This window comes from Silurus meridionalis, chromosome 11 (assembly GCF_014805685.1).
Source record: "Silurus meridionalis isolate SWU-2019-XX chromosome 11, ASM1480568v1, whole genome shotgun sequence".
NCBI classification, from domain to species: Eukaryota; Metazoa; Chordata; class Actinopteri; order Siluriformes; family Siluridae; genus Silurus; species Silurus meridionalis.
In genome coordinates this window covers 1,288,396-1,303,095 of record NC_060894.1, presented here as the reverse complement: position 1 = coordinate 1,303,095, position 14,700 = coordinate 1,288,396, and the positions used below count along the sequence as shown (strand labels likewise).

The window sequence follows — 14,700 nt, the reverse complement described above, 5'->3', positions numbered from 1 at the left end:
TGTTTGTGATTCCGGTCTGCAGCAGTATGTGTGTGTGTGTGTGTGTGTATATGTGTGTTTGTGATTCCGGTCTGCAGCAGTGTGTGTGTGTGTGTATATGATTCCGTTCTGCAGCAGTGTGTGTGTGTGTATGTGTGTGTATGATTCTGTTCTGCAGCAGTGTGTGTGTGTGTGTGTGTGTGTGTGATTCCGGTCTGCAGCAGTGTGTGTGTGTATATGATTCCGTTCTGCAGCAGTGTGTGTGTGTGTATACAGGGAGTGCAGAATTATTAGGCAAGTTGTATTTTTGAGGATTAATTTTATTTGAGGATTTAATTTGAACAACAACCATGTTCTCAATGAACACAAAAACTCATTAATATCAAAGCTGAATATTTTTGGAAGTAGTTTTAGTTTTAGCTATTTTAGGGGATATCTGTGTGTGCAGGTGACTATTACTGTGCATAATTATTAGGCAACAACAAAAACAAATTCATACCCATTTCAATTATTTATTTTTACCAGTGAAACCAATATAACATCTCAACATTCACAAATATACATTTCTGACATTCAAAACCAAACAAAAACAAATCAGTGACCAATATAGCCACCTTTCTTTGCAAGGACACTCAAAAGCCTGCCATCCATGGATTCTGTCAGTGTTTTGATCTGTTCACCATCAACATTGCGTGCAGCAGCAACCACAGCCTCCCAGACACTGTTCAGAGAGGTGTACTGTTTTCCTCCTTGTAAATCGCACATTTGATGATGGACCACAGGTTCTCAATGGGGTTCAGATCAGGTGAACAAGGAGGCCATATCATTAGATTTTCTTCTTTTATACCCTTTCTTGCCAGCCACGCTGTGGAGTACTTGGGCGTGTGTGATGGAGCATTGTCCTGCATGAAAATCATGTTTTTCTTGAAGGATGCAGACTTCTTCCTGTACCACTGCTTGAAGAAGGTGTCTTCCAGAAACTGGCAGTAGGACTGGGAGTTCAGCTTGACTCCATCCTCAACCCGAAAAGGCCCCACAAGCTCATCTTTGATGATACCAGCCCAAACCAGTACTCCACCTCCACCTTGCTGGCGTCTGAGTCGGACTGGAGCTCTCTGCCCTTTACCAATCCAGCCACGGGCCCATCCATCTGGCCCATCAAGACTCACTCTCATTTCATCAGTCCATAAAACCTTAGAAAAATCAGTCTTGAGATATTTCTTGGCCCAGTCTTGACGTTTCAGCTTGTGTGTCTTGTTCAGTGGTGGTCGACTTTCTGCCTTTCTTACCTTGGCCATGTCTCTGAGTATTGCACACCTTGTGCTTTTGGGCACTCAGTGATGTTGCAGCTCTGAAATATGGCCAAACTGGTGGCAAGTGGCATCTTGGCAGCTGCACGCTTGACTTTTCTCAGTTCACGGGCAGTTATTTTGCGCCTTGGTTTTTCCACACGCTTCTTGCGACCCTGTCGACTATTTTGAATGAAACGCTTGATTGTTCGATGATCACGCTTCAGAAGCTTGGCTATTTTAAGACTGCTGCATCCCTCTGCAATATATCTCACTATTTTTGACTTTTCTGAGCCTGTCAAGTCCTTCTTTTGACCCATTTTGCCAAAGGAAAGGAAGTTGCCTAATAATTATGCACACCTGATATAGGGTGTTGATGTCATTAGACCACACCCTTCTCATTACAGAGATGCACATCACCTAATATGCTTAATTGGTAGTAGGCTTTCCAGCCTATACAGCTTGGAGTAAGACAACATGCATAACGAGGATGATGTGGTCAAAATACTCATTTGCCTAATAATTCTGCACTCCCTGTATATATATATATATATATATATATATATATATATATATATATATATATATATATATATATATGATTCCGTTCTGCAGCAGTGTATGTGTGTGTGTGTGTGTGTGTGTGTGTGTGTGTGTGTGTATATGATTCCGTTCTGCAGCAGTGTGTGTATGTGTGTGTGATTCCGTTCTGCAGCAGTGTGTGTGTGTGTGTGTGTGTGGCTCACTAATAAATGGATCTGGTTTTGTTTACACTCAAAGCTGTTCTGTAATGAAACTCTTTCGAGGCACTGTGTGTGTGTGTGTGTGTGTGTGTGTGTGTGTGTGTGTGTGTGTGTGTGTGTGTGTGTTTTTTTTCCCACACAGACGCTGTTTCATGTGAAATGAATAATGTGATGAACGTGGGATTTTCTTGTCGCTGTTCAGATGAAGGATTTTTGTTGCGTATTAATAAAAGTGCCATAAGAAACACTCGGATGCTTATTGTGCTGCTGTCTGTAAACGACTCGTCTCGTCTCGTCTCGCTCTCTGTGTCTGAATGTAAAGGATGAATTTGATTTCATTACAGTCTCTATAATCACAGACTTATTCATGTATAGGTTCTTTTTTATTGTTCCATGTACAGAAAAGTAAACATGCAGTACAAGTAAAACAGAAACACAACGTCACGCTTCCGAGTCTTCTTTGTTTTTATTTCGTTTATTTGTTGCTTTGGAAAAATTTAAAACAGAATTAAAAGGTATTTCTTTCTTAATCTTTTTTTTTTTCTTTTAATCTTTACTCTCAGCTCACGTTTCCGATTTTTCTTTATTATTCCCTTCTTTATATTTCCTTTAATTCTTTCTTCCATTCTGGTGGCATTGCTTTCTAATCTTTAATCTTTTCTGTGTTTGACTTTTCCTTCTTACCTACTTCCCCTCTTTCTTTTTCTTGTTTTCTTTTCTTTCCTTCTTTCTTTCCCATTCCCCCCCTTCCCTTTCATTCCTACCAACTTTTCTTCTTTCTTTCCCACTTTCTGTCCTACTTGCATGTCCATGTCTACTCTTTCTCTCTTTCTTTACATGACTGATTTAAAAGTAATAAATCTCTGTCTGTGTGCGAATGTTCAGCAGGTGTTTTGTCTGTTTTAATGAGCAGATGTTTATGGAACATGGAAGGAGTCTCCAGTTTCAGCATTTAGTAAAAAGTGTCTCTGTTTCTGTCTCAGCTTTCACTGAAACTCCACAAAGCAGTTAGAGGAGACGTTACGGTATAAGAGGAATAAAACACTCGGAGGAGTCCGCAGAAGATCTGCTTCACGTCACCTCATTTTACTGTGACAGCATGACACGGAGTGTGTTATTCCTCACAAAATAAGAAAATAACAATGGAGATAATAAATCTGTTTATCTCTTAAACACACACACACACAGTATAATTCAGTGGCCAGAAGAGAGCTGTCTGGACAGCAGCATAAAAACTAATTGAGCAGGAAGTTGTACAGACAGAGTTAACCAAGAGTCTTGTGTGTGTGTGTGTGTGTGTGTGTGTGTGTGTGTGTGTGTGTGTGTGTGTGTGTGTGTGTGTGTACATCTCTTACAGAACACACTTCTTTCAATCAATCTCGACTCTGAAAAAAAAGCTTTAGAAGTGTCTTGTGTTATCCAAATTATTGGAGGTAATAATCATTGGAAGTGAGGATCATGTCACAAGGTGTTGCAGGTGGGATCCCTGATGTCAAGGGTATAAAATGTGTAAATATTCTTAAATAATAATACATAAATACAAATATCACTTATTTAAAATAATCCAAAAGTGTTTATTTAAATCAAAACCCTTCAGAATATGAAGCATCGATTTAACACATTTATTAAAATAAGTGGAAATATTGGTCGAGTTCGTTGCAGTTTACTCTGCTCAGACGAGCCGTCTGGGGTTCACACCGCCCTGATAGAGAGACTGAGAAACGGGGAGACGGAGAGAAAAAGAGAGAGAGAGAGAGAGAGAGAGAGAGAGAGAGAGAAAGAGAGAGAATGAGACAGAAAAAAGAGAGAGTAATCATATTTGAAAATGATTACCACAGCAGAGAGATTGTAATCAGAGTCTCGGTGTCTGAGCGTGTTTTGGAAAAATGGAAGGCGCCCTCCATAACTACGTTAATAAAACTGCTGACATGGCATTCAGAGAAAGAGGAGAGAGAGAGAGAGAGAGAGAGAGAGAGAGAGAGAGAGAGAGAGAGAGAGAAAGACAGAGACAGAGAGAGAGAGAAAGAGGGAGAGAGAGAGAGCTTGTTTTCCCATGGTGGCGGCTGCGAGGCCACGCTGCAACTCCTGTGACCTTCACACCGCCAGGAAGACGGGTTCTGATGACGGATTGTTTATCAGAGCAGAGAGAAATAAAACATTCCAGCACAATGTGAGAAAAGGTGAGGAGGAAAAAACTTCACCACATCAAGAAAGTGTTCAGAGATAAATAATAATAATAAAAAACAATGTAATGAATCATGGGGGTTTGTTTTGTCTGGTGCGAGTCGTTTCCTAACAGTTAGTTTAGAGCTTGATGTGTTTGGTTTTTTTTCTCACCCTGACAGACAGACATTAGCCCCGCCGCCGCCCCTCGGCTCTGATAGGATATCAATCGGAACGTGTGAGCCGGTCGATCTGTACGAGACGGAGACAACGGTCAGCCAAGGTCTGAGCTCAGAGCTTCTGCACGACTGGCTCTGAAAATAGAATATCAAATCCACTTCGGGGCATATTGGAAATTTTGCAGACGATTCGGTCTCTCTCTCTCTGTCTGCCTTTCTCTCTTTCTGCCTGTCTCAATCTGTCTTTCTCTCTGTCTCTTTATCTGTCTGTCTCCCTCACTCTTTTTGCCCGTTTCAGTCTGTCTGTCTCCTGCTGTCTGCCTCCCTCTCTCTGTCTCTCACCAGCCCTGTTTTTGATGTACTCAGGATGAAAGGATTTTTTTTTGCTACGGATTCCACACACATTACTCAGGCCTTGGTTTAATATTCCTCACCACTTTGAGTGTCCCCCCCCCCAAGATTCAGGGAAGCATAGAAACCCATATGTGGTGTCTGACAGCGAGTTTCATCCACTTATTTATTGGTGTAAAACGGCATTTATTTGTCGTGTCTTGTTACAGGACGGCACTCGAGCGAGAACGAAATGTGGAATTTTACAGCGACCGTCGTTTTAGTCTGTAATTTCATAAGCGCTCAGTTCCCACGTTAGCCTCGTGTTCCGATCGCCTGCTCTGGTATACGCTTCGTTACTTCTCGTACTTTGGCTCGCTCAACAAAGGAACACGTTCTAGCGTTCCGCCCTTAATAACCGGTGAGATCGAGACTTCCATTGAACGGCGGAGGAATAAAGCGTACTTCAATCGAACGCCGGCTTGTTAGACGCCACAAAATAAAACCGGCCCATGTTGCTTTGGTATGCGAAGGCCGTTATTCTGTACGCATGCCGAACATTAAGGATTAAAAAGGTCAGATATTTCGATTCATCAGATTTGTTCAGACTAACAACCCTTTTTAAGTTTTATATCGCTTCATTCGAATCAGATGTACGCCATTAGAGAGAAGTTCAGACTTACAGAAGAAACTCATTTAAGCCAGAAAAAAATAAATAATAAAAAAACACTGACAGCCTGCAGTTGTACAGGTTTGATGGAGAGAAAAGAGCTGATGCTGCAAAAAGATTAACATCATCCTGAAACTGAAAAAAGCGAGAGAAAAGAGAGAGAGACAGGATGGAAAAGAGAATTTGGAATAGACAGAGCGAGAGAGAAAGTAGGAAGAAAGGAATTGAGAGAGAGAGAGAGAAATGGAGAAAGAGAATGATACAGAAATAGGAAGTGAATGGAGAAGAAAGGAAAATAGGTTAATAGAGAAAAAAAAGAAAGGAGGATAGATTTAAAGATAGAGGAAGAGAGAAGAAAGAAGGATATTTAAAGTTTTATCAGACATGGTTTAAAATGTCTGGGGGGGTGATGGTAGTCGGGGGTATGATGATAGTTGAGTGTATGACAGTCGGAAGGAGTGATTATCATTATCACTATCATTAACACAATTTTCATTAGTAGTGGTGGGGGTGTGATAAAAGATGGTGCGGGTATTGATAGTCAGTGTGGTTATGTTAGTTGGGGGACGTGATGGTTGATGGCGTGGATACTTTTCAAGCCGGACGCATCGCTGAATCAGGTGGAATAAATTTACATAAATCTTTTATTACTGCGACACTAAAGAATCAAAAGGTTTCGATAATCAAAGCTTGAGGCGATAAAATTTTCTCTAGGCTCAGTATTTACAGACGAAGACTGACGCACTTATGAAAACCATAAACAAAGTATGTGCTTTAATCGCAAGCAACAACATATTTTCTTTGGAGAATGTAGATTAGAAGGAGTGCGCTGGTTTTCCTGAACAGGATTCGCTCGCTCACATTTTCCACATAAAACGCTGTTCGTCATCGCAAAAAAACAAAAAAAAAAGGCCACGTCCTGAAGGCTTTTAGCTTGAGAGGCTGACGTGATGCCGATCCGCTTCTCTGTGAAGCAGCGAGTGGCGATAAATCAGCTCACGGAGAGCGCGGTAACCCTCTGCTTTAGGTAATGAAGAGAAACGGCATGGCACGGCGTGTACCTGGGGGATGCAGGGTGGGATGATGCAGATGACTCAATGGCAAGTGAGGAAATTCTGAGCAAGCAAGAGCTCTGAACCAGAGCTTCCAGAGAAGAAGGTTCCCCTTCATCTGAGTCATCATAGGGATCAGGATGACCCAGATTTTCACATCAAGGCAAAGAGCAGTAAATGTAAGCTCCTGAGATCAATAAATACCAGCGCAGAGAAACGAGGAAGTGCATCATGGCCTACTAAAATCTCTCACGTGTGAGAAAATGAAAGGATCTTTTGGATTAATGTCTGAACACTTAGCGCAATTACAGTCAGATATTTTAAACTCAAAGGAAATCCCCAAAGTGGAAACTTCCTCAATAAATGTCAAATAAATTGTAAAAAGTTCTGGAAAAAAGCTCTACACATCAAGTAAAATGGTTGCGTACACATTTAAACGTCCTCTAAATGGCATCAATCTGATTTCTACATTTTATACACATAAAAAGCGGAGCTTTATCATGATTGCGGTGTCAGCAGGAAGTCATCAAATCACTAGCTAATGTTTTGCCGATGATACGATGTGACCCAGGCCCTGGCTAACAGCTTGAATATCTTGAGAGTTTTGCGTCACACCACATTACTCTTTGTCACTACAATGCACTTGAATTTATTGGACATCTGACCTGAGGTTGTGTGGAATTGTTTTGAAGCATAGTAAACTTTTTTGTAACAAACTTCCAGGAATAAGCTTTCAGTCCTCTTCTGCATACATGAGCTCACGTGTTCTTACGGTGGGCTGCTGTCTCTGATCTCTGATTATGATCTACAGAGAGACAGAAAAATCCCCCCCCCCCAGTCAGAAAGCACCAGTAGACCTTTTGATCTCTTGCCCCCCCCCGTCTATGGACCGCTCTTGGTGTCAGGATTCAAACTTGTGATCTCGAGAGAGAAATGGAAGAAATGTACAGCCTGGACAGTGAAGAAGAAAAAAAACCAGAATAAGAATGGGGGAAAGAAAACTTTTCTGGCAAGAACTGAACCAAATGAGTTGCTTAAAAAAATGTTTTAATCTTGCTTTAACAACATTTCAGGAAATATCATCAAACATCTCAGATTCTAACCATTCCCTCTACTTTAATCTTTACTAGTCGCAGCGCTCAGTGGAAATTACGCATAAATTACATACATATATATACACAATTAACAGGTTGAGTGATGGCTGTCACCATCTACACTTTCTATAAGTATTTAGATTTGTTCCAGTACAAAGACAGGCATGTGGCCTCAAATCAAATAAAACATAAACAAGCTAAATTTAACGAATAAAATAATAATCTGTAACAAAAGTACAAATTGCGTGAAATCTGTAAAAAAAAAAAAAAAAAAAAAAAAAAAAAAAAGGCAGCTAAATTATCCAGGAGGCATTACAGAGTTTTTAAGCAGTACAAACAACTGGACAGATGCTACAAAGAAAAAAGACAAAGAGGTATAATCAGAGCTCGAGTAGGATTTCTTTTGGTTCGCAGAAAGACACTGTAATTAATGGCAAAAGGAGCAGTTTGGATTGGGAAGGGCTTGGATTGGCACTGAAGGGAGAGAATTAGATGAGGGGAGAGATTAGATAAAGGGCACTCTACCTAAACAAGAGGCACTACTGAGGGGTTGGGAATAAAATAGGAGCGCTTTACATTCAGAGGCAACAATAAAACAATTCTTTTTTTTACTGAAATCCAATGAGCCGGAATAAAAAAAAGCGAAGGCAAATTCGTGGACGTATCGTGACCTCGCGATTAGTAAAGTTCTACCGGACAGCATGGTCCAAAAATTTCCTAACTTTAGTCCTGTAGTGTTTTTTTTTTCCCATTCATTATAGGAGGCTTTGAACAATCTCGAACAAACAAAAGAGTCTAGTGTTCAGTGACTCGGATTAGCAGAATTCCTGCTTTTTACGTCTGCAAATTCCCACCGGAATATTGTCGTCCCTCGTTTATCCTGGTAGCTACGTGCCAAAACCGACTGCGAAAGACGGATTTCCGGCACCCCAACATTTTTTTTTTTTATTGTTTAAGCCATAAATCTTCCTCCCACACTCTTTAAACACACACAGAAAACATTTGCAAGAATATAGCGAGATGAATTTTGTATAAATTTGTAGAAATAACACAGTAACAATACTGTAGCGTAGCCTGTGCATAGTGTAGTTTCTCTGCTTGTTTATTGGTTGAAGTGAAGGGGGAGAGTTAAAGATACACGTCACTGCATTCTTTATTTTCATTGGCTGAATCTGGTTGATGTATGTCTTCAACTCCGCCCTTTATTTATTTTCATGTCAGAGGATACTATAACCAATAGATACGCGGAAACCTACGATTTCTTGTAGCGCTACTCGTTTCTTATGATGAACTGCGAGAACATTGCGAGTTATGTGCCTAATTGAAAATCACGGTAAAGTGGGACCACGAGATTCGAACCACGATAAATCGAGGGACGACTGTACTCCTGTTCCGAGTATAACCCAAACAATTCATCTTTTTAAAATATGAAACAATGAGTTGTTACGTATGTGTGTCAAACGCCCCTGAAATGATGCTGCATATAAACCACACCCCCTTCACCTTATCTCGCATGCTCACAGGTAAATCCAGAGCATGTAAAAGAAATCAAATCTATCAATTTTTGTAAAAATTCACAGAAAATTACAAAACTATATTGTTAATATATGGTAGCTATTTTTAGCACTAATTATTAGATTTTGCCAAAAATGTCAGCAATTTTAGCCAAACTACGAAAAAATAAACAGATACTATTTTTCTTTTCTGAGAAAGACCTAGGCCTACAACGTAATGTCAAATCTAACAATATACAAATAAATTGTGGGCATTTTGAACATGATCACAGGATCAAAGTGTCATCCAAGTGGATATTTGACCACTGATTTTTACAAGGACTGTTTAGAGAAAAAGAAAAAAAAAGCAGTTATGTTTCTGCAATATTAATACACAATACATTAACCCCCTTAAACCTGAAATCACGGGGAACCACCCCATTGTTTAATTTCATATACTGGATTAAATGGAATGTCAAGACATTGCTCTGAAAACCCAAACAGAACCGTACAATACTGCGATCACGATGTGTAACTGGCACTTCACCGCTCTGGTGATTAATCACTAGCACAAAGAGACACGTCTCCGACAGACACAACACTTCTATTTTGATATGCTGGGGTTATAGAAAACAGTTTAACTACAGAATTACAACAGGGAATAACGCATCGATAAGCCTCCTCCTGAATGACGCATGATTTCTATGATAACACCAGAGAGAGACGTGCAGAGGAATTCCGGAAATCTTGGAATTTTTGTTCTCAGGTTTTTGGAATAAAGTGGTCATTTCACAGCAGTATTATTTAAGACTGCTTTATAGTTTCATAAGTCACTGTAGTTTGGTTTAAAAAAAACAACACACAAATCACATACTTTAAGGCTTTAAAAGTACAAACATTCATCTCTCTCTCACACACACACACACACACACACACACACACACACACACTAAATAGAACAATCTACATATTAAGGAAAAAAACTCTCCAGTTTCTCTACATACCTAGAAAAGTGTCTAACTGTATCAGTCACGTAGCGATGTGCAACCATGTGTGTTTTCCACAGGACAAAGAATCGTGCTTATGGATGAGGCCAATCAGCAGTCGAGGAACTTCTGAAACTAAAACTAAGAACCTAGTAAATATATCATACCTCAAATTTGATATGATATAAACCCCACTTGCGTTAATCCATATTCCTTTCAGTCTGCTGTGTTGGGCTTCAATGTAACACACACACATGCCCATATTGAGGAGGAGCTTTGTACTGTACTGTCTGGAGTGAAGGATGCTGAGATTAGGAGAACATTTCAGGCTCATATCCTGCCCATATCCTGGTCCTTCTCCTCTAGCAGGTTGATAAGTTGGCTGAAGCTCTCCTTCACGGTGTCCATGTTGTCCACTGTGCTTCCCTCGAGCAACCAGCTCTTCCCCCGTGCCAAAGGTTCCAACTCAAAATATTTCTTTATCTGTTTGGATAGATGAGAGGAGGCAGTTAGTATATATATATATATATATATATATATATATATATATATATATATATATACACATATATATCGAATTGCCTGAAAAAGCATCACAAATAAAGAACACAGCAGTAAGGTAAATACCAAACTACCTCACCTAAAAAAAAATGAGGTGGTCTGCCACCAAAGGTGTTTAAACTGTTTAGACGTCTAGACGTAAATATCAGTAAACAGAAGCTGAAATTTAAATCTATTGTCTCATTCTTACTCTCAAACCCAAATGTGTTCACTGTATAGCAAAACTGTAAGAACAGACTTAATGTTGTAATTTACTGTAAGTAAATATTTCCAAATTTACAACCAAGTATAAGTGTGAATGAGGAGAACATCTCCACCACCAAACCCAGCACTTCATGACTCATTGACCTTGTTACCTTTCCCCTTTTTGGATCAACTCCAAGATCTCTGATATAATCAGTTCGCCTGGTGGTCACAGTCATAATTCCATTCGAAATCCTATAAACATCAAGCCACACTTTTTTTTTTTCAGAACCTCTGACAAATTGTACATAGCCAAAATAATAGGCCTGAAATATAAGTGTTCAAGTAGCACCTCTGTGTGACAAACAAGAAGAGATTCTGTCTCTGCTTCAGTAAAACCATGAAGATCCAAAGAGAAAATTAACAAACTCATACCAAAATAAAAACCAATTTATTATAATTATTATATTTATTATATTAATTTGTTAAATTACATTAAGTTGTATATAAAGCAATGAGAGTTTATCTCCAGTTTCAGCACTTTGTAACAGTCAACGTTAAAGATATTAAAATAAATGTAAATGTGCTGTTATAGGAACTGTATTGAGGTAACAGTAATACCACTTTATCACGTTTATTTTATTTATTTATTTTTACTTTTGCATACGTGCAAACAGTAAGCTTTATTTATTTGGATTGTGCAATTGGAATAAATTTAGAAAGCCAAAAATACTTGCACAGAACAGCTTGCGTGTCCTTTCAGGACAACAGCAGTTGCAAAAAGTCTTTTCTTTAATACCATAATCCTACGAAAGTACAAATGTTTCCAGTACAAGGCATTCAGCCACAAAGACATTTGAATACACCAGCAAAAGTAGAAAGAGATCTCCGAAAACTCAAGCACAAGTCGGTCTACTGGGAAACCCGAGAGAGCTGGACAGAAAGCATGAGAGCGATCATAAGAGGAGAGAAAGTTTATGAATAGCGATTTGTTGAATCAATTGTCATTAACTGCTTTGGCAATAGTGCTCAAAGTCAGTCACAGAACAAAACCACTAGAGAGGTGATAAAGGAGGAAAAGAACACGACTGCGGAAACACTGACCCTCTCGCCAAATTTGAGGTAATTCACAGTGGATCTATTAACCAAACTGCAGTATTAAGTATTCCCTGGGATGCAATATTCTGACATGAAAGCTTATAGCAGGTCGAAAGTTGAAGGACAACAAACCAGCCCAAGAATCCTTATTCAAGAAAAAACAGCAAATCCACATCTCACGTTCTATCTACCATTTGAGTCACACCCATCCACAGCAATACACAGTCGAAAGCTTGTCAAATATCATTTAACGTAAAAGTGTAGGGTCACTCCCAAAATCCAGGATGACACAGAGGACAGAACCTATTTTTCAGTTGCCAAGTACAATGGAACCCTGGGACACTTTGACAAGCCTGGACAATCGGCAACACGTCAATCCCATAATGAACTGGTCAAAATATTATTAATGTAAGGATTCTAACAGTGTGTTCTACCAGAGGTCTGGTCACTTTGCATGGACATCTAACAACCACCACCACAAGGGTAAGTGTGGGAAAGTGCCTTAGACAGACTGCCATGGACGCAGTGTAATGCCAGGCCATTGGGCACAATCACTAGGAGTGATGCAACAATGAAGCTGTAGGCCACACAGTGTGCATGTATTGAGCAACAGTTGGTGATCATCTGCATATAATAATAGCAGAGTTTATCAGAATAATTAAGAACAAGAAGTTAGGGTTCTGGCCTTTTAAATACAGAATGTTGTTGATGTTTTTGCAGAACATCTGTGGCACAACACAACACAATTGGCCTGCTTGGAAATCACTTGCGCCAAGGCTGCGAAGCCAACGAAAGTTTTAATAAATAAAATAAAATTTAATAAAATTATAAGCCATCTGCACGGCAGCAGCAGGCAGTTAAACAAAGACGTCCAATTTTAAACCAACAACCCTGAGTTTCTGCTTCAAAACTAATAACCTTCATGCCATTTGACCTCAGTGATGTGACCTCAGTTAATGGTGTAACCAAGCTGATATTTCAGTAATATAATAAACATCTTTCATGCTATTGCAGTAAGTTTGTGTTTATATTTGTGGACTCCTTTCAAAGCGTTCCAATCCATCCATGTTTTTTTTTTAAAAAGAGAACAAACTGCATGCCAAGGCACCGGATATAGACAAGGCCGAAAGACCAGGCTGATGGAGAAACACACTACTTGCGTGCTTTGGCTGCAATTCTGGAAGTGGGCCTGTCATCTCCTTGCCTGGTTGGTGCAGTTCCAAACCCTCTCCCCTGCGTACGAAGGGGGCCTAGCAAGCATACACTTCTTTACCCTGGCCGGCCTCCCATGCCCTCGGCTCAATCAAACTCCCTGACACGGTACACAAGCATCACGTCAGCGTTGCTTTCTCATAAACACCCCATCTGCGCTGACAGGCAATGGACAAACAAGGTCCAAAAGGGAGAGACAGAGAAAGCAAAAGAGAGAGACAGCCCTTTAGGGGAGGAAAAAAAAATAATCAAACAAAACATCCTTTGAGGAAAAGTGCCCCTATCATGCCAAGAATGTTGATTAAGATTTCCCTGTGAGAGATTTCATTGCTACAAATGGACACAACCCTGAAAAGACTTGGAAAGGACAAGCGGTTTTGTCTATTGTCTAAGTGCTACACATTTAAGTCTTGAAAAACTGAATTGCAACAAAGAAACAAGAGGAAAAGAAGCTGATGGGATGTCGGAATGTCGAGCCTGTCCAACGATGAAGCAGTGAAACGTCAGCTTGTCGTCACCACCTTGATAATAAACTGTCCGGAGACAGCCAGGGTAAAAGAGGGCATGGAGGCTGGCAACGATTCTCATCACGTATCAAAAATAAGGCCTAATACGTGCAGCTTAATGTCTCAGGAATGGACTCAAGGTCTTGCAGAAATAGGCTTTGACGCAAACTGGTGCACGAGCCAAAAATTGCACTGCATTTTACATGAGCGTGGATCAAACTGTCAGAGAAATCGCAGCTTTAGAGTTAGTCCAGGTCAATGTTAATAAGACTTAGGAGAACTAAAAATCAGTACGATTTATTTATTTATTTACCTAAATGCTTTGGACAGTGATTAATTTTTAAAGCATGGATTTTCTACTTACCCAAGAGAAAGGATGTTACAAGTTCAAGCCAGCCATTTTGTTTCCAGCAAGTTAAATAAGTGGAGTCTATTGCAAAATGTGATGAGGCAGCATTTTCTACTTTTGTCCTTCAAGAATGGCATGTAACCAATTGGTATTTCACTCTGCTCAATTCCACAGCGAAACAGTATCAAATTCAGACAACACAGTGGAACTTAAGACAGCCAGGACGCATCAATACTACTTACGAATAATGCTAACCTGGCTAAAAAAATGTCTGCAGCAAAATTCAAGTGAATTTCATATTGCTGAAATGAACATTTCAACTGGAACATCTAGATCTCTGGTAAACGCTGGAATAATCACTGGCCGTGTTACACACAAAACAAATGCTCGGGTAGCAACCTGAAGATCACCACAGTTTTTTGTAATTGCGGCATTAAGGAGACACTGTGGTGTTTAATATTTCAAGCGTCATGTTGTTCAATTTAGAATGTGCTCTTGGTAGAACAATAACCCAATTTACAAATTACATCTTAAATAAATAATGAAATGAAGAGAAAGTGAGCAGGAAAACTGGTGTTTTAGAGATGCATTATTTGGAATTATAGACATAAATTTGAAGATTGTTGTGGATATAAAGTTGGTAAAAAAAAAAAGTTCTCCTTTCTGGTCATTGAGGATGAAAAGCAGAGGAGTTTGGGCAAATCAAAATTTGAAAAATCAGACCTACGATGTTTGTATTATCAGTGTACCAGGATGATATAAGTTTGACGGTTACAGCTCTGGGTTACCAGGGGTTCAAGCCTCACCACTGCC

The 14,700-nt window shown here is 39.7% G+C and overlaps 1 protein-coding gene across 1 annotated transcript in view; it reads right to left on the bottom strand.

The window, feature by feature from the left end:
• Positions 1-7,435: 7,435 nt before the first annotated feature.
• The window catches only part of arl15b (ADP-ribosylation factor-like 15b), a 47,739-nt gene continuing 40,474 nt past the window's right edge, over positions 7,436-14,700 (bottom strand). The window contains 1 exon segment of the mRNA XM_046860877.1: positions 7,436-10,461. Within this exon segment, the coding sequence (XP_046716833.1) occupies positions 10,309-10,461 (153 nt within the window). The 3' untranslated portion in view covers positions 7,436-10,308.